At 49.1% G+C, this 20,589-nt stretch overlaps 1 protein-coding gene across 1 annotated transcript in view; it reads left to right on the top strand.

The window, feature by feature from the left end:
- Nucleotides 1-20,589, top strand: part of CALCRL (calcitonin receptor like receptor) — a gene marked incomplete at its 3' end in the record, with an annotated part of 165,088 nt that overhangs the window by 101,850 nt on the left and 42,649 nt on the right. The window contains exons 5-6 of the mRNA XM_082258800.1: nucleotides 9,347-9,459; nucleotides 16,717-16,808. Coding sequence (XP_082114926.1) covers nucleotides 9,347-9,459; nucleotides 16,717-16,808 — 205 coding nt within the window. The remainder of the gene's footprint in view (nucleotides 1-9,346; nucleotides 9,460-16,716; nucleotides 16,809-20,589) is intronic.

The following is a 20,589-nucleotide window of genomic DNA, read 5'->3' as shown; positions in this document are numbered from 1 at the left end:
AATTCGGAAAAAAAGTATTTTTTTTTTTTATATTCTATTATACTAATATCAAATAAGAAAAAAAAGTGTATTTTTTTTAGTTTCATTTTATATATTATATTACTTTTCATCTACAGTACCGTTTTTTTTTTGTTTAATTAATTTGGAAAAAAGTCTTTTTTTTTTTTTTTTTAGTTTTATTTTATATTCTATTGTACTAATATCAAATAAGGAAAAAAAAGTGTATTTTTTTGTTTTATTGTATATATTATCTTTTTTATTTTTACTTTGTTGCAATACCAACAAAAGAAAGCTGCTATAAAATGATCTATGAATTATTATCTTAAGTCATGACAACGTTATTATTGGATGCATAGGCACATAGTAAAAATTACTCCATGGGGGGGGGGGGGGGGGGTTGAACTGAATAAGAAGGACTTTTTAGAAAAGACGCACCTATGTGACCCGACAACAAAACCACTGCCCGCGGTTTCCTCCCACACTCCCATGGGTGGGTCACCACTTGGCACGCTCTACTTCATCCTCCCTACTGGATTGGGGAACTGAAAGTGGCCACAAATCCCTCAGCAACCAACCACGGAGATGTATGAAAGCTCTGAGGTGTGATTTAGGCAATGATGCGCACAGCGGGAGAACATGGACAACCAGCCAAGCGATAAATACCCAACAACAAGACACGCGGTAATTATAGGCCATAGCAGAAAAGTACAAAGTGGTATACAGTATGTCGGGTCATTCATGGGTTCTTCTGGTTCAGGAGCTGCTCAGCACTGCTGTGCTCACTCATTCATGTGATGGTTTTTACGTATTGATAGCCTTTTATTATGTTATCAAAATATATTTTATATGTATTTACACATTTAAGGATTGTACATTTCTTTATGAGATTAACAAGTCCTATCATCCTTGGGGGTTACCTCTTCCCCCTTTTTTCATTGTTTCTACAAAAGTACAAAGTCCTATAACCACTCGTCCTCCCTACAAACTGTAGGATATATACAGCCGTGGCCAAGAGTTTTGAGAATGAGACAAATATTAATTTTCACATAGATCTTTTTTATCAGATGTTACTATGGGATTGTTGTTGTTGTTGCTCAGTCGTTAGTTCGACTCTTCGTGACCTCATGGACCATAGTCAATGGTGTATTTTTGTTTTGTGCTGCCCTAGGCAAGACTAAAATCGGGTGCCCCCTCCTATGTAAATTTGCCCCACTCCTTCCTTTTTAACGTATGTGACTCCCTCCAAAACTTAAGGACTACAGGTCCCAGCATGAACCCCTGAGATCTCACGAGGGGGGTGGGGGCTGGGGTGGGAGAGAGAGGGGGGTGGGTGAGGGAGGGAGGTGTGAGAGAGAGAGAGGGGGGATGAGAGAGAGAGGGGGGATGAGAGAGAGAGAGGGGGGGAGAGAGAGAGGGGGGATGAGAGAGATAGAGGGGGGATAGGAAAGAGAGAGTGGGGATGAGAGAGAGAGAGGGGATGAGAGAGAGAGAGAGAGGGGGGGATGGGAGAGAGAGAGAGAAGGGGGGTGAGAGAGAGAAGGGGGGTGAGAGAGAGAGAGAGGGGAGAGAGAGAGAGGGGGGATGAGAGAGAGAGAGAGGAGGGGGATGAGAGAGAGAGGGGGTGAGAGAAATAGAGGGGGGATAGGAAAGAGAGAGGGGGGATGAGAGCGAGAGAGAGGGGGTGGGAGAGAGAGAGAGATAGAGAGAGGGGGGATGAGAGAGAGAGAAGGGGGATGGGAGAGAGAAGGGGGGATGAGAGAGAGAAGGGGGGTGAGAGAGAGAGAAGGGGGGATGAGAGAGAGAGAAGGGGGGATGAGAGAGAGAGAGAGAGAAGGGGGGATGAGAGAGAGAGAGGGGGGATGAGAGAGAGGGGGGGAATGAGAGAAAGGGAAGAGGGGGGTGATAAAGATAGGAGGGGGGAGCGAGAGGCAGCTCTAGCAACCACTGGCCAAAAAGATTCTCAGGTGGGGGGAGGGGGGGAACTTTTTTGCTGCCCCCTGCAAAGTCCTGCCCTAGGCCTGGGCCTTGTTGGCCTAGGCCAAAATACAGCACTGACTATAGTGCGCTGGGCTTTTCTGTCCTCCACTGCCTCCCGGAGCTTGCTTAACTTCATTCTCATTGTTCCGATGATGATATCTATCCATCTTGTTTTCTGTCGTCTTCTTCTCCTTTTTCCTTCCGTGTTTCCCAGCATCTCAGGGTCTTTTCCAACGAGTCCTCTCTTCACATTAGGTGGCCAAAGTATTTGAGTTTCAGCTTCAGGATCGGTCCTTCCGGTGAATATTCAGGGTTGATTAGTGTGAAGGAGAACCCTATCATGGACTCATTTCATACATTTGGTTTGGAGAAAGACGCCAAGACTGTCCCTGGCCTCTTTGATTCTGAATATGTTCATAGAAAGAGCTATTCACCTTGACCTCTGTTCCATGTTCTATGGCCGGGATCTCCAAACTACAGCCCTCCAGCTGTTCAGGAACTACAACTCCCATCATGCCTAGTCTTGTCTGTGAATGTCTGCGGTTTACAATGTCTCATGGGATGTGTAGTTCTGCAACAGCTGGAGGGTCGTAGATTGAAGATCCATGTTCCATGGTGTTGGAGATGGGCAGTCTATCCCTGGTGGCCTTCCTATTGTTTGTATATTAAGGTGTGCTGTGTGTCTCCTTGTTAATTGCTAATTAACTTCTGTCCAGATGGCTAGATAATTGGTTCAGATTGATTATCTTTCTGTACACAATCTCATCTACATGATAATGTAATCAGGGCCCTGGCCTGGTCAGGAGGGGGGGGGGCCCTGTGTTATATAGTGTGTGATACTGGTTAATAAAGTATATTTTACCCAGCATTAAGCCTTGGCTCATGTATGGGGGGGGGGGGGGGGCTCATGTATGGGGGGGGGGGGTGTTATCGGCCCTTTGGCTAAGATCAAGTGTAGTATCTGTTCTTATCAGTTGGTATGGACCTTGATGGTTAGTATCGGCAGGGGCTGAAATGAACCAGGGCGCCTCAGGAGAATCTGGGGGACTGGGAAGTAGGCACTGTCAGAGAAAGCCAGATGGGTCCATTGCCTTCTGATTTTGAATAGGATCCGCCCCTCTCAGTTTGAAGGGAGCAAGAAAGCCGGTTTTGCCAATTTCCGGTTAGTACTGCTCCTGGGTGTAATTGGTAAGGAATAGGGATGGCGGTGGGATGGCCTTTTCCTCCTGGGTTGAATCTGGCCTTTAAGGGAGGGCCTTTTTCCCCAGTTGAAGGCAGGCTCTCCCTAAGATGTCCATGTTCCAAGCCTCCTGGTAGGGAAGGGCTACACTGGGTCTGGCCGGGGTCCGAGACCGAAAAAGCCAGTGGTGTACGTGCCCCTGGGGTGGCAGCCTCCTGGTAGGGATGGGCTACACTGGGTCTGGCCAGAGGTCGAGACCGAAAAAAGCCCGTGGTGTACGTGCCCCTGGGGTGGCAGCCCAGGGGTGCCTTAATTCTCACTGGTGAGGGGCAGCTCACCTGAATTTTTTGGCACCTTGGTCCCTGCACCATCACACTTTTTCCGCACCTGCCTCTTGGGACGGGCCTTTTGGCTGGCACCAGAGGAATTTTTTATTCCTGGCCGGGGGCCTGTCAAAGTCTTGCACTTTGGCACTACCCGCACTTCTCCACTTCCCCTTCCCCACTCTTTTTTTTTCCTTTGTTGTGTGTTCACGTTTGTCCTTTTGGTTGTCACTTGCACGATTAGTACGGCGTAGGTCCTTGGGCCTGCCCTGAACGTCTTGGGAGGGGGCGGATATGGCCTTTTGGCTTGGTTCACCCTCTCTCATGGGGTCTCCCTTTGGGGGAGCCCCACCAAGGACTTGGGGTGGGCTGTTTTGGCAGTCCCCCTGGAGAACTGGGTCTGCCTGGTTCCGGCTGGGCAGGCCAGAGTGAGTACCTCAATCCCTGTCAGGAGTCTTGCGCCCCGGGGGATCAGGGTCAGGGCCCTTCCTCTTCGGAGGAGGGCCATGTGTACGCCTTGTGCACTTTTTGTGTTTCTCACGTTTTGCGAGTGCACTTTTTATGCACTGGGTGTAGCTTTTGAGTGTGTTTCACACACCACTGGCTTAAAAAAAATGGGGGGGGGGGGGTGTTATGCTATGCCGGTGTTATTTCGCCTAGATGGATTATTGGCTGTTCTGAAAAAGGGGAACCCGTGACGGTGAGCGGGGATCAGACCGTCACAATTTCCTTCAGGATTGACTGGTTTGATCTTCTTGCTGTCCAAGGGACTTTCAAGAGTCTTCTCCATCTCCAACACCATAGATCAAAAGCATCAATTCTTCGGAGTTCAGCCTTCCTTATGGTCAAACGTTCACAGCCATAGGTTACTACTGGGAATTCCATAGCTTTGACTGTACGGCACTTTGTCGGTAGGGCGATGTCTCTGCTTTTTATAATGTTGTCCAGGTTTGCCATTGCTTTCCTCCCAAGAATCGTCTCTTCATTTCATGGCTACAGTCATCGTCTGCTGTGATCTTGGAGCCTAGGAAGATAAAATCTGTCACTGTTTCCATTTCTTCGCCTTCTATTTGCCGAGGAGTGATGGGACCGGTTGCCATAATCCTAATTTTCTTAAGGTCCAATTTCAGGCCAGTTTTTGCACCCTCCTTTTTCACCTTCATTAGGAGACTTTTTAGTTCTTCTTCACTTTCTGCCATTAGTGTGTTATCATCAGCATATCTCAGGTTGTTGATATTTCTCCCTGTGATCCTAATTCCAGCTTGTGATTCATCGATCCTGGCATTTTGCATGACGTACTCTGCATATAAGTTAAATAAGTAGGGTGACAATATACATTCTTGCCGCACTCTTTTCTCAATTTTGAAGCAGTCAGTAGTTCCATGTCCTGTTCTAACTGTTACTTCTTGACTTGCATACAGGTTTTTCAGAAGACGGGTGAGGTGGTCTGCTATTCCCATTTCTTTCAGTGTTTGCCACATCTTGTTGTAATCCACACAATCAAAGGATTTACTGTATGGGATACTAAAATATAATTATGAGCATTTCATGTGTCAAAGGCTTTTATTGACAATTCCGTGAAGTTTATGCAAAGAGTCCATATTTGCAGTGGTGACCCTTCTTTTTCAAGACCTATGAAATTCACACGGCATCAGGGGCAGACTGGCAACTTTTAGCCCAGGGGGCAAAAACAAACCCACGGTGCAGTGACTTGGCCCCACTCCCTCTTCCGGTCCTCCTCCTGACCCCCCATTCCAAGCTGAAGCCCTGCTCCAGGTATTCTTTACTCACCGGCTAAATCCGGGTTCCCAACCTGGGTAGCAGGGGGTAGTTGGGGGGAGCTGGGACAGCTCGGTTGAGGCTGCGGCCAGGGGAGGAGAGTCTCAAGTGGGGCATGGAACCGGCCTGTGCTCAGACACAGTTTACACCATCCATGCTGGGGAGGGAGGCCTGTGCTGTCCTTGTCTTAATCCCGCACTCTGTAGGTCAGTGGCAGAGACTTTTTACTTCTCTTCACCAGAGATCCTTTAGAGCCAGTTCACATAGCAGCGACCCGACTTGCCGGGGCAACCTGTGAAGTCGCGGTGCACAGCTCGCACCGCGACCTCGGAGCGGCCGGCACGGACTTCATATCATTGAAGTCGATGCAGGTCGCTCCAGGTCGCCCCAAAGAAGCTCAGGACCCTTTTTCTAAGTCGGAGCGACTTGTGTCGCTCCTATTAGAACGGGTCCTGTGCTAATCTATGGCAGGCGACCAGCGGCGACTTGTCAGGTTACCAGGTCGCCTGACAAGTCGCCCCAGTGTGAACCGGCTCTTAGGCATGTCTGTGGCAGGAGCGGTGCAACCTTTTTACAGGACATCAAAGCTTCACAGGGGGCAATTGCCCCCCTGCCCCCTGGTCCAATGTCAGGAAACTTTTTTGATGGAGGCCGAAATGCTGAGAGGGCTTCCCCTGCAGCTCGGTGCGAATCACCCCTGGAAGTGGGACAGGAGGTGACGCGTCCCAAGGAGCACTGGATGCTTGTGGAGTGCAGGTGAATGGTTCAGAAGGGTATCCGGAACAACTCTCAGGAACTCCAGGGGAATCAAGCAGTGCACAAGTGAAGGCCAGGCCGAGGGTCATACACGGGTATCAGTCCAAGGAAGAGCAGGAAATAGCAAGCCGGGGTGCCAAGGCAGGGGGGTTTAGCAGAAGCAAGTCCGTTAAAGGAAGCCGAGGTCGGTACACTGAAAGTCAGGCAGAAGGCACAAGAGCAAGGATGGTCAGGCAAGCAGAGGGTCAAACACAGGAGCAGGATCAGACGGGTCAGAAGGCAAGCCGGGTCAAAACGAGGAAGCAGAACAGGTTCACAGGTACAGGGAGCTGAAGATAATCCAGCGCTGGATGGAACCGAGAGCGATCCTTATATAGGGGCTGGGCTGGCGTGCTGTGCATCATGACGCACGCGCGCCGGCATGCCTGTGTGCCCGCGCAGACGCGATCCTGCGCATGCGCGGCCGCCTGTGACGCTCACTAGCCACAGAGCGGTGATTACGTCCCTGACATCCAGTCTTCCCCTGCCCGGTATGCTGTCAAACAACTTCTGGGTCACATCCTGACTGATGGACGCCCCCCCCCCCCCCATTCTTGCATAATCAATGCTTTGAATTTGTCAGAATTTGTGGAGGTTTTTTAGTTCACCCGCCTCTTGAGGATTGACCACAAGTTCTCAATGGGATAAGGGTCTGGGGAGTTTCTTGGCCACGGACCCAAGATTTCCATGTTTTGTTCCCCAAGCCACTTAGTTATCACTTTTGCCATATGGCAACTTGGCAAGGTGCTCCACCATGCTGGAAAATGCATTGTTCCTCACCAAATTGTTCTTGGATGGTTGGGAGAAGTTGGTCTCGGAGTATGTTGCAATCTGACACTAACTGACACTTTGTGGGACCCAGTAACACTAATACAATGATCAGTGCTAAAAATATGCACTGTCACTGTACTAATGATGCTGGCTGGGAAGGGGTTAAACATCTAGGGGCGATCAAAGGGTTAAATGTGTGCCTAGCCAGTGTTTATGTGTACTGTGTGTGCTGTTTTCACTAACGGGAGTGCTTTTCAGAGAAACAAATCCCATCACATCCCCGCTGACAGAACAGAGCTCTGCGCTGTTTACATAGGCAGAACTCTGTCCTGTCTTCCTCCTCCCCGATCAGCGGGTCCCAGCAGTCAATCATTGGCCAACACCCACTGAGCTTGTCCTGTGACTAATCACAGCACAGCTGGTGCGGTGGCCTCACGCATGCACCCCCTAATTGGAAGTGCTGGATTATGTATTAGATACGTGAACCAGCGTGGGAGAGACGCTCTGCCACCGTACTCCTACGCGAGTCGGTCGGCAATCGGTTCAAGCCCAGCTCCGGACCCCTGGGCCCACTTCAGCCTGATCACATTATGGAGTCAAAGGTCAGTAACGAGTGGTAGTGACGATACAGTCAGCAGTAGGAGTGGCAAGAGTGAGAGATCAGCTGGAGAGAGCACAATAATCTGGCAAACAGGAAGTGCAAAGAAATGGCTTTTATAGGAACTTTACTCTCGCAATAAACATTGACTATTTTTATTCCTTATGCTGCTAGCATTAGTAATTAAGAAGGAAGGTGTATTATATTTACTGGTTTTGAACTACTTTTTTTAAATTTCTTCAGTTACTTCCTGGTTTCTTGCTTAGGCAAATGATGTCATACATCCCAGGAGTGTTCAGAAGGGGAGGAGGGGTTTTCTCATCTAAGCACGCCCTCCTGGTCTGCATGCCTGAGCTAAGGACAGATGGATTTTAGGAAGTATTTGCTATGTGAATTATCTGACCTTACTCAAGATGGCTGCTGCCAGAAAGGGGTGGGGTAATTTTTTTTTTTTTTTTTTAGAGTGATTTCTCAGAAAAATAAAGCATAGAGACGTGGATAGATTAGATGGATGGGGGATTTTGCTTTGAATATTAAAATTGCGTGTTTGGTTTGTGGTGCTCAGATGCAGTGTAGTTCCGCTTTAAATAGAAAGTCCATGGGAGGAGCAAAGAGTTCAAGGTTCACCAGAAACAAGGTTGAAGACAAGATTGTCCAGTAAGCTGTCCAGCATCTCAGATGGCACAGCAAGAAGAGATACTGCCAGACACAGCAGAGGTTGCAGTTTCAGGGTCCTGATACCTTGGCTCCCTCTAGACTAGTGGTCTCCAAACTGCAGCCCGGGGGCAAGATGCGGCCCTTTGCTTGCTTTTATTTAGCCCTTGGCACTAGTTCATCCACTGACACCAATGATGGGGCAGTATTCTTTCCACTGACACCAATGATGGGGCAGTATTCTTCCCACTGACACCAATGATGGGGTACTATTCCTCTCACTGGCACCAATGATGAGGCACTATTCCTCCCACTGACACCAATGATGGGGCACTACTACTCCCTCTGACACCAATGATGGGGCACTACTACTCCCTCTGACACCAATGATGGGGCACTACTATTCCCTCTGACACCAATGATGGGGCACTATTCCTCCCACTGACACCAATGATGAGGCAATATTCCTCCTACTGACACCAATAATGGGACACTATTCCTCCCGCTGACACCAATGATGGGGCATTATTCCTCCCACTAATACCAATGATAAGGCACTATTTCTCCCACTGACACAAATGATGGGACACTATTCCTTCCACTGATACAAATGATGGGGCACTATTCCTTCCACTGACACCAATGATGGGGCGCTATTCCTGGTTCCTGACACCAAGGATGGGACACTATTCCTCCCACTGATACCAATGATGGGGCACTATTCCTCCCACTAATACCAATGATGGGGCACTATTCCTCCCACTGACACCAATGATGGGGCACTATTCCTCCCACTAATACCAATAATGGGGCACTATTCCTCCCACTGATACCAATGATGGGGCACTATTCCTCCCACTGATACCAAACATGGGGCACTATTCCTCCCACTGACACCAATGAAGGGGCACTATTCCTCCCACTGACACCAATGATGGGGCACTATTTCTCCCACTGACACAAATGATGGGGCGCTATTCCTGGTTCCTGACACCGGGGGCATTTTCTACTCCTACTGGCCACTGTCCTGCCCCTCCAGAGTCTGAAGAATAATAAACTTGCCCTTTGTTTGGAAAGTTTGGAGAGCAGTGCAGACAATAAATTGCATACACACTGTGTTGGGGGTTGTATGAGTGCAGGGTGGGCACTTACTGCTGCTTCTTCTTTTTTCCTTTTCCTATGAGTACAGACATTTGTGAAAAGCTCCTGGTAATGAATATGATTGTGATCTGTAAATTGTGACATTGATGTAACATTTATTTCTCCAAGAGAAAGTCACCAAGGAATGCGATGAAAAGGGCTACTGGTTCCGGCACCCGGAGAGTAACAGGACGTGGAGTAACTACACCCGATGTAACAAACACACCCATGTCAAAGTGAAGGTAAGGAGACAAGGGTCCAACGGGCCATTCTTCCTGAGAGCTGGACTGCGGAGTCCTCCTGGCTGCTCCTAGTATTAGGAAAAGCACCAAGACCTGGCTATTGGTAGCGGTATCACTACCGGGGTCTTATAAGGGTGCCACCAGAACATCCCGCTGCAGCAAAGCACACGGGGGCAACAAAGTGATGAAATCTTTAGAGATAGGAGATGTGTTCCCTATGATGGGCCAAAAATAATCCCATTGTAGCGCTAGATGAACCCAAAGGGATTGGTGTTGATGACGGCACACAAAGTCAAAGATGATTCAACACCCTCTGATAATGTATAGAAATCAAAGTGTGTGGAACTCAAAGGAGTATAATTAACACAGTTGGCTCGCTGGGGGAGCATGTCAGCAACCAGGTCAGTGCAGTCATGTAGGTGGCCTCACTTTGGTCCGGTCCTGGCCGTGGAGATGGAAAGGTGTCCAGGGGAAGGAACGCGGAGAGGGAGCTCCGCCCTAAACGTGTTGTCAGGACAACAGATTGTCACAGCAAGCTTCCCGTGGTTTCTCTCCCTCCACATCTGCGATCTGTATTCCACCAGTGGTCTCAGCCAGCCACCATCTGCGACTCAAACCTCATTTTGGCCGGCTTCCCTCCCAGAGCCTGGTGTTCACTAGAAGTTTCAGCTAGTTCACCACCTGCGGCTCAAGCCTCGTTTTGGGCGGCTTCCCTCCCAGAGCCTGGTGTTCACTAGAAGTTTCAGCCAGTTCACCACCTGCTGCTCAAGCTTCATTTTGTCCGGCTTCCCTCCCATAGCCTGGTGTTCACCAATAGCTTCAGCCTGTTCACCACCTGTGGCTCAAGCCTCGTTTTGGCCGGCTTCTCTCCCAGAGCCTGGTGTTCACTAGAAGTTTCAGCCTGTTCACCACCTGCGGCTCAAGCCTCGTTTTGGCTGGCTTCCCTCCAAGAGCCTGGTGTTCACCAGACGTTTCAGCCTGTTCACCACCTGTGGCTCAAGCCTCGTTTTGGCCGGCTTCCTTCCCAGAGCCTGGTGTTCACCAATAGTTTCAGCCTGTTCACCACCTGCAGTTTAAGCCTCGTTTAGGCCGGCTTCCCTCCCAGAGCATGGTGTTCACTAGAGGTTTCAGCCTGTTCACCACCTGCGGCTCAAGCTTCATTTTGGCCGGCTTCCCTCCTAGAGCCTGGTGTTCACCAGTAGAGTAGTTTCAGCCTGTTCACCACCTGCGGCCCAAGCCTCGTTTAGGCCGGCTTCCCTCCCAGAGCCTGGTGTTCACTAGAAGTTTCAGCCTGTTCACCACCTGCGGCTCAAGCCTCGTTTTGGCCAGCTTTCTTCCCAGAGCCTGGTGTTCACCAGTAGTTTCAGCCTGTTCACCACCTGCGGCTCAAGCCTCATCCTGGTCGGCTTTCCTCTTAGAGTCTGACGTCACGTTGGGCTCTCGTCCTGGTGCGAATCCATCGTGGAGCTCGGGGCCAGTCACGGAGACGCCGCCATCACATCATACTCCTTCCTTGCCCGCTCACCATGGGCACCTTGTGACCTGGGACTTTTTCTCATCGTTCCTTCCCCTGGACACCATTCCATCTCCACGGCCAGGACCATAGTGAGGCCACCTACCCCGCTGCACTGACCTGGTTGCTGACATGCTCCCCCCAGTGAGCCAACTGTCAATTAATTGTACTCCTTTGAGTTCCACACCGCAGTCTGGAGGTTTCTGTTTTTAAGCTTCTTGTTGTTTAAACATTGTCCACTGCTAACCCCTAAATAAATGATTTCTATACATTATCAGAGGGTGTTGCACCATCTTTGGCTTCGTGTGCGGTCATCAACACCAATCCCTTTGGGTTCATCTTGCGTTACAATGGGATTATTTTTGGTCCTTTTACATATTTTAGTATCTAACCTGGTGCTTCTATCTCATATAGTAGCTGCTTCTTGATTCCCATATGCCATCTTTTTTTTAATATCGAAGGGGTGCAGGTCTAGTTATTTTTGAGCGCCGGACTATTTTTTTGTGCTTTTAGTATGTTCCCCATGATGGGTTGTATTCATTGCAGTATAACATCCGCCCTGGATCAGCGCCATGTGTAGCTATGGTGTGGGCAAGCCGCCCGCTGTCACTGCAGTGCGTCCTGGCTCTAGGGCAGGGGTCAGCAACCTTTTCCCACTTAAGGGCCGGATTCAATGTATGTGAATGCATGGAGGGCCACATTCATCTGCTAATAAATAAAGATAATAATAATCCTAACATAGTAATAATAACAGTACAGGATTACCTCACTTTAAGGTGCTTCACTAATACAAAGCCAGTTTACCCTGAGGGAGCATGTGGCTGGGGATTAAGGTTTTAATGCCCCCTCCCCCATTCTGGTACCCAAGGGTGGCTGACGCCAGCCCTGCCAGCCAGCATGGTCTGGAGATGGGGTTCCTGTCCCGAAGAAAAATGTAGTTCCTGCCCTTAGGGGACATGGGGTCCCCATCCCCAGGGGAAAAAGGGGTCCCTGTCCCCAAGTGAGAAGGAGTCCCTGTCCCCAGGGTAGATAAAGTCTGCGTCCCTAGGGAAGATGGGGTTCCCGTTCCCAGGGGAGATGGGTGGTTGTTGATGGGGGGCTGCGATTGCTAGGGGCACTCTAATGTAAAGGGGCACTGTGATGGGGGGCTGCGATTGCTAGGGGCACTGTAATGTAAAGGGGCACTGTGATGGGGGGAGGCTGCGATTGCTAGGGGCACTGTAATGCTGTAATGTAAAGGGGCACTGTGATGGGGGGGCTGTGATTGCTAGGGGCACTGTAATGTAAAGGGGCACTATAATGGGGGGTTGCAATTGCTAGGGGCACTTTAATGTAAAGGGGCACTGTGATGGGGGGGGCTGCCATTGGTAGGGGCACTGTGATGGGGGGGGGCTGCGAAAGCTAGGGGCACTGTAATGTAAAGGGGCACTGTGATGGGGGGCTGTGATGTAAGGGGGCACTGTGATGGGGGGAGGCTGCGATTGCTAGGGGCACTGTAATGTAAAGGGGCACTGTGATGGGGGGGCTGTGATTGCTAGGGGCACTGTAATGTAAAGGGGCACTATAATGGGGGGTTGCGATTACTAGGGGCACTTTAATGTAAAGGGGCACTGTGATGGGGGGGGGCTGCCATTGGTAGGGGCACTGTGATGGGGGGCTGCGAAAGCTAGGGGCACTGTAATGTAAAGGGGCACTGTGATGGGGGGCTGTGATGTAAGGGGGCACTGTGATGGGGGCTGTGATTGCTAGGAGCACTGTAATTGCTAGGGGCTTTGTAATGTAAAGGGACACTGTGATGGGGGGCTGTGATTGCTTGGGGCACTGTAATGTAAGGGGGCACTGTGATGGGGGGCTGTGATTGCTAGGGGCTTTGTAATGTAAGGGAGCAATGTGATGGGGGGCTGGGATTGCCCTCATGACAGTGCCCCTTTACAGTGTAGTCCCCTTTATATCACAGTGCCTCTTTACATTCTAGTGCGGAGGGCCGACTCCCGTCACCAACCCCCCCGCCCCCTGGTCCCTGGAAATATTGGCTGCTCAGTGACTCCAGTCCCTGCATACACGAATGGCTCCATAGGATGCTGCAAGAGAAAGGAGCCACCCTGAGACAGGAAACCTGGGGCAGAGGTCCTGGCACCAGAATAAACTGGAACATAGACAAGGATTGAAGATAAAGAAGCTGCATACTCAGTAAGGCTCGGTTCACATATGCTAATTGGATGCGTTTTACACTGCATCCAATTTGCGTGACTTGTGAATGTGACTTTTTCTCTCAATGTAATTGGGGCCAAAGGAGCTTCACCAAAGTATTGAGCAAAGACTGTGAAACTTATGTACATGGGATTTTTTTCCTTTTTTTTTTTTTTTTAATACATTTGCGAAGATTTCAAACAAACTTCTTTCACGTTGTCATTATGGGGGAATGTTTGTAGAATTTTGAGGAAAATAATGAATTGAATCCATTTTGGAATAAGCGCTGTGTATACTTTCCGGATGCACTGTATGCCCATAGGTTCTGCTTGTGTGATTCTAATACCCCCCCCCCCTTTCTGTAGTTGGGAGGGTATGTTATAGGTCAGTGATGGGGAACCTTGGCACCCCAGATGTTTTGGAACTACATTTCCCATGATGCTTATGCACTCTGCAGTGTAGTTGAGCATCATGGGAAATGTAGTTCCAAAACATCTGGGGTGCCAAGGTTCTCCATCACTGTTATAGGTCAATTGGATTCCATCCGCCCATTCACTTCCTCCTCTTGAACTGGGTTTACCATGACTGAGTCTTGTATGAACACCCCAGTATACTCTGTCTGATGTTCTCCATCTATATGTAGCTTTGTACCATTACATAATGAGACAAGAGAGGTTTTTCAAGTTGTGGTGTTAAAAAAAAACTTCTTTTAGGTATTAAGCTGGTCATACATGTGGCAATTTGATTGAATGATCTAATTTTCCTTTTTTTTCCCTGAAATCGATGGGAAAATATAGTTTTCAATGATATCGCTGTACAGCCGTGGTCAGAGGTTTTGAGAATGACACAAATATTAATTTTCACAAAGTCTGCTGCTTCAGGCTACGTTCACATGTCAGCGTAGCGATCGCGGGCAGAATCACCGCAATTCTGCCCGCGATCCGGAAATCATTGTGCGTTGCCCGTGATTTGCAATAGCACCCCAAACGCTGTGCGATGTTGCCACGATTTCCGCCTGCTGAATCACGGTAACATCGCGCAAAAAAAAATCAAATCGCGGGACGCATGACGCCCAAAAAAGGTACAAGAGCTTCTTTGGGACGTTTTTTTCTTGCGCGATGTTACCGCGATTCGGCAGGCGGAAATCGCGGCAACTTCGCACAGCATTTGGGGTGCTATTGCAAATCACGGGCAACGCACAGGTGTCCCGCGATTTGCAATGATTTCCGGATCACGGGCAGAATCGCGGTGATTCTGCCCGCGATCGCTACGCTGACATGTGAACGTAGCCTCAGTGTTCTTAGATCTTTTTGTCAGATGTTACTATGAAATACTGAAGTATAATACAAGCATTTCATAAGTGTCGAAGGCTTTTGTTGACAATTACATGAAGTTTATGCAAAGAGTCAATATTTGCAGTGTTGAACCTTCTTTTCCAAGACCTCCACAATTCGCCCTGGCATGCTGTCCATCATCTTCCGGGCCACATTCTGAATGAAGACCGCCCATTCTTGCATCAATGCTTGGAGTTTGTCAGAATTTGTGGAGGTTTTTTTATTCACCCGCCTCTTGAGGATTGACCCCAGGGTTCTCAATGCCAAGGTCTGGGGAGTTTCCTGGCCATGGACCCAACATTTCCATGTTTTGTTCCCCAAGCCACTTAGTTATGACTTTGGCCTTATGGGAAGGCGCTCCATCACGCTGCAAAAGGCATTGTTCCTCACCAAACTGTTCTTGGATGGTTGGGAGAAGTTGGTCTTGGAGGATGTTTTTGTACCATTCTTCATTCATGGCGGTGTTCTTAGGCAAAATTGTGAGTGAGCCCCTCCCTTGGCTGAGAAGCAACACCACACATGAATGGTCTCAGGATGCATGGTAGCGCTCAACCTTTCTTCTCCGGGCAAGGTTTTTTCCGGATGCCCCAAAAAATCAGAAAGGGGATTCATCAGAGAAAATGACTTTCCTTCAGTCCTCAGCAGTCCAATCCCTATTGCAGAATATCAGTCTGTCCGGGATGTTTTTCCTAGAGAGAAGTGATTTCTTTGCTGCCCTTCTTGACACCAGGACATCCTCCAAAAGTCTTCTCCTCACTGTACATGCAGACCAGTGGTGGCTGGTGCTCCATGGGCCGGGGGGGGGGGCGGCGTCAGGCACAACACCAATCTGCACACCATACCCCCCCCCCGGATAACAACGAGACAGGACACAGGACAGGACCCCCGCTCACTCACCCTGCCTGGATATCTGCAGCAGCAGGCGACGGCGGCGGCGGCTTCGGCTTCCTCCCCCTGTCTTCTGCGTCTCCTCCCTACTCCTCCATGCCCAATGGCATGGCTTCTCTTTTTCGACCAATCGGGAAACGGGTCTCAAGACCGTTTCCTGATTGGCCAGGAGGAGGATCCGTGTGACAATAGCTCCATGAGCCGGGGGGGGGGGGGGGGGGCGTCATGCAGACTGCACCATATCCCCCCGGACAACACCAATCTGCACACCATACCCCCCCCCCCTCTCCCGGACCACAGCGAGACAGAACACAGGACAGGACCCCCGCTTACTCACCCTGCCTGGATATCTGCAGCAGCAGGCGGTGGCAGCTTCCACTTCTTCCCCCTGTCTTCTGCATCTCCTCCCTCCTCCTCCATGCCCAATGACATGGCTTCTCTTTTTCGACTAACTGGGAAATGGGTCTCAAGACCCACTTCCTGATTGCCCAGGAGGAGGATCTGTGTGACAATAATGAATTTTCATTCGCTATTGTCACACAACTGGGTGGGCTCTGGGCGCAGTGCTCTGCGCCCCAAGCCCACCCTTTTTTTTTAGCCTGTGAGAGCCTCTGGCTCTAGTCACATGGTTAAAAAAAAAAAAAAAGCCCCATTGAACTCCATGCGTCCAGCGCCTCGCATGTAGATTAAGGGGCCGGACGAATGGATGGGGGGGCGGCGCCCCTGCGCCCCATATGCACCAGCCGCCACTGATGCAGACGCACTCACACCTGCCTGCTGTCATTTCTGAGCAAGCTCTGCATTGGTGGTGCCCCGATCCCACAGCTCAATCATCTGTAAGAGACGCTCCTGGCACTTGCTGGACTTCCTTGGAAGCCTCCTTCACAAGTGCAGTGGAAATGTTTTTTATGGGATTAGGTTAATCTTCATGGTAAAGAGGGACTTTGCAATTAACTGCAATTCATCTGATCACTCTCCATAACATTCTGGAGTATATGCAAATTGCCATCATAAAAAATGAGGCAGTAGACTTTGTGAAAATTAATATTTGTGTCATTCTCAAAACCTTTGGCCACGGCTGCAGTTTTTTTCATGTTTCAGTTCCATGTCAATTTGATATTTTCAATAAATTATATTAAAACTTTCAATTTATTGTCCAGTTTTGACTCCACAGTTGACCAAATTCCTGCGGTCGATCAAACTCACGCTAGGGTAATAGATTGCAAGAATATTGGAGATTCTCATTGGATTGAATGAAAATTGTCATTTGTATCAGCTTTGGTCTTTAGGCTCTTCACTGATTGTATGCATTTACTTTCTATTATTTTATAGACGGCCCTTAATTTGTATTATCTGACTATCATTGGACAAGGAATGTCGATTGCCTCCTTATTATTATCATTGGGAATCTTTTTTTATTTCAAGTAAGTCCTTTTTTGTTTTTTCGTTTTTTAAGTTCATAATATATTTGTGGAAACAGTACAAAAATAAAACCTGTGTTAGTTTTAAAGTGAAACTGTGGCTCTATACAGCAGCCCCCCCCCCAGCATTAGCCTATTTAATCTTCGGAGCATTCTGGGAATCAACTAACTTCCAACAATGTAACATAGAATTGTTAACGTTTTGCAACTTTCAAGTCAATAACTTCCCCATCTCCTCCCAACCTTTATGGGAGCCTTCCCAAGCCTCCTGGCTGGCTACCATATGTGGTGAGCTCACTGGCCAATGAGAAGGGGTGGGAGAGAGGGAGGAGCCTGGAAGCTGGCTGCCACATGTGATGGGGGAGCTCACTGGCCAATGAGAATGGGTGGGAAAGAGGGAGGAGCCTGGAAGCTGGCTGTCACATGTGGTGGGTGAGCTCACTGGCCAATGAGAAGGGGTGGGAGACAGGGAGGAGCCAGGAAGCTGGCTTCCACATATGGTGGGTGAGCTTACTGACCATTGAGAAGTGGTGGGAGAGAGGGAGGAGCCAGGAAGCTGGCTGTCACATGTGGTGGGTGAGCTCACTGGCCAATGAGAATGGGTGGGAGAGAGGGAGGAGCCTGGAAGTTGGCTGTCACATGTGGTGCGTGAGCTCACTGGCCAATGAAAAGGGGTGGGAGAGAGGGAGGAGCCTGGAAGCTGGCTGTCACATGTGTGGGTGAGCTCACTGGCCAATGAAAAGGGGTGGGAGAGAGGGAGGAGCCAGGAAGCTGGTTGCTACATGTGGTGAGTGAGCTCACTGGCCATTGAGAAAGGGTAGGAGAGAGGAAGGAGCCAGGAAGCTGGTTGCTACATGCGGCGGGTGAGCTCACTGGCCAATGAGAAAGGGTAGGAGAGAGGGAGGAGCCAGGAAGCTGGCTGTCACATATAGTGGGTGAGCTCACTGGCCATTGATAAAGGGTAGGAGAGAGGGAGGAGCCAGGAAGCTGGCTGTCACATGTGGTGGGTGAGCTCACTGGCCAATGAGAATAGGTGGGAGAGAGGGAGGAGCCTGGAAGCTGGCTGTCAGGTGTGGTAGGTGAGCTCACTGGCCAATGAGAAGGAGAGGGAGGAGCCAGGAAACTGGGTGGTCAATAATTGCCTTTATGGCTATTAGGGCAGCCTTTCTCAGCTTTTTGTAACATAGAGGAACCCTTTTGGGTCTCGGGGAACCCCTGCTAATAATTACCATATCTGCAACCCAGGGAGCATTGGCAAGAACAAATTAAAAATGGGACATGTTTGACAACTATTTCACACCCAGGGCTGCATTTTATTACAGAATTATAACTGTAGGAAACAAAAAATAATAATGGGCAGAAAAGAAATGTACACAATAAAAATTGTAGTATTCCCCCACATTGAGGGTTTGTGGAACAAAAATCCCACCTTACATTGATTTGATGTTTAGTGAAATGCTTTCTTACATTTGTGGTCAATGAGGTGGTTCCTGAGAAGGGCCCCCTTAGATTGGATGATAGTGGGAGAAAAACCCTTTACATTGGTAATCATTGGGAGAGCCCCCCCCCCCCTACATTGGTGGTGAATGAAGAGCTCCCTTGCTTTAGGGGTCAATGGGGAAGGACCATTTAGATTGGTGGTCAATGGGAGAAGTCACTTACATTGGGATCACTGGGAGAGGGATCCTCTTACATTGGTAGTCAATGAGGTGACTGCCGAGAAAGGCCCCCTTAGGTTGGAGGTCAGTGGGAGAAGAACCCCCTTACATTGGTGATCATTGGGAGAGGGCCTCCCTGCTTACATTGGTGGTCAATGAAGAGCTCCCTTGCTTTAGTGAAGAATGGCCCCCTTTAGATTGATGGTCATTTGGAGAAGAACCCCGTTCATTGCTGATCATTGGGTGAGCCCCCCCTCCTGCTTAAATAGTAGTCAAAGATTAGCTACCTTACTTTAGGGGTCAGTGGAGAAAGGCCTCTTAAGATTGGTGGTCAATGGGAGAAGGACTCCTCACATTGGTGACATTGGGAGAAGGACCCCCTTACATTGGTGGTCAGTGAAAATCTCCCTTACTTTGGAGATCAGTGAAGGGCCCATTTAGATTGGCAGTCAGTGGGGGAAGGGCCCCTACATTGGTGATCATTAGGAGAGGGATTGCCTTTATATTGCTGGTTAATGAAAAGCTACCTTACTTTCGGGGTCAGTAGAAAAGGGCACCCTTAAATTTGTAGTCAGTGAAGAGGTACCTTACTTTAGGGATCAGCACCCTTAGGGGGTCAGTGGAGAAGGACATCTTTACATTGTTGGTCAGTGGTAAAAGGACTCCCTTACATTGGTGGTCAATGAAGAGCTCTCTTGCTTTAGGAGTACAGTGGAGAATAACCCCCTTACACTGGTGATATTGGGAGAGGGGCCTCTTTACATTGGTGGTCAATGAAGAGCTCTCTTGCTTTAGGAGTACCGTGGAGAATAACTCCCTTACAATGGTGATATTGGGAGAGGGGCCTCTTTACATTGGTGGTCAATGAAGAGCTCTCTTGCTTTAGGAGTACAGTGGAGAATAACCCCCTTACACTGGTGATATTGGGAGAGGGGCCTCCTTACATTGGTGGTCAATGAAGAGCTCTCTTGCTTTAGGAGTGCAGTGGAGAATACCCCCTTACACTGGTGATACTGGGAGAGGGGCCTCCTTACATTAGTGGTCAATGAAGAGCTCTCTTGCTTTAGGAGTGCAGTGGAGAATAACTCCCTTACAATGGTGATATTGTGAGAGGGGCCTCCTTACATCGGTGGTCAATGAAGAGCTCTCTTGCTTTAGTAGTCCAGTGGAGAATAACCCCCTTACAATGGTGATATTGGGAGAGGGGCCTCATTACATTGGTGGTCAATGAAGAGCTCTCTTGCTTTAGGAGTACAGTGGAGAATAACCCCCTTACAATGGTGATATTGGGAGAGGGGCCTCTTTACATTGGTGGTCAATGAAGAGCTCTCTTGCTTTAGGAGTACCGTGGAGAATAACTCCCTTACAATGGTGATATTGGGAGAGGGGCCTCTTTACATTGGTGGTCAATGAAGAGCTCTCTTGCTTTAGGAGTACAGTGGAGAATAACCCCCTTACACTGGTGATATTGGGAGAGGGGCCTCCTTACATTGGTGGTCAATGAAGAGCTCTCTTGCTTTAGGAGTACAGTGGAGAATAACCCCCTTACAATGGTGATATTGGGAGAGGGTCCTCTTTACATTGGTGGTCAATGAAGAGCCCTCTTGCTTTAGGAGTACAGTGGAGAATAACCCCCTTACACTGGTGATATTGGGAGAGGGGTCTCCTTACATTGGTGGTCAATGAAGAGCTCTCTTGCTTTAGGAGTGCAGTGGAGAATACCCCCTTACACTGGTGATACTGGGAGAGGGACCTCCTTACATTGGTGGTCAATGAAGAGCTCTCTTGCTCTAGGAGTCCAGTGGAGAATAACTCCCTTACATTGGTGATATTGGGAGAGGGGCCTCCTTACATTGGTGGTCAATGACCAGCTCTCTTGCTTTAGGAGTGCAGTGGAGAATAACCCCCTTACAATGGTGATATTGGGAGAGGGGCCTCTTTACATTGGTGGTCAATGAAGAGCTCTCTTGCTTTAGGAGTCCAGTGGAGAATAACTCCCTTACATTGGTGATATTGGGAGAGGGGTCTCCTTACATTGGTGGTAAATGTAGAGCTCTCTTGCTTTAGGAGTCCAGTGGAGAATAACTCCCTTACATTGGTGATATTGGGAGAGGGGACTCTTTAAA

The sequence above is a fragment of the Pelophylax lessonae genome (assembly GCF_965119305.1).
Source record: "Pelophylax lessonae genome assembly, chromosome: 5".
Lineage (NCBI taxonomy): Eukaryota > Metazoa > Chordata > Amphibia > Anura > Ranidae > Pelophylax > Pelophylax lessonae.
Note: the sequence above shows the minus strand (reverse complement) of the source record. Positions and strands in the feature narration are given on the sequence as shown.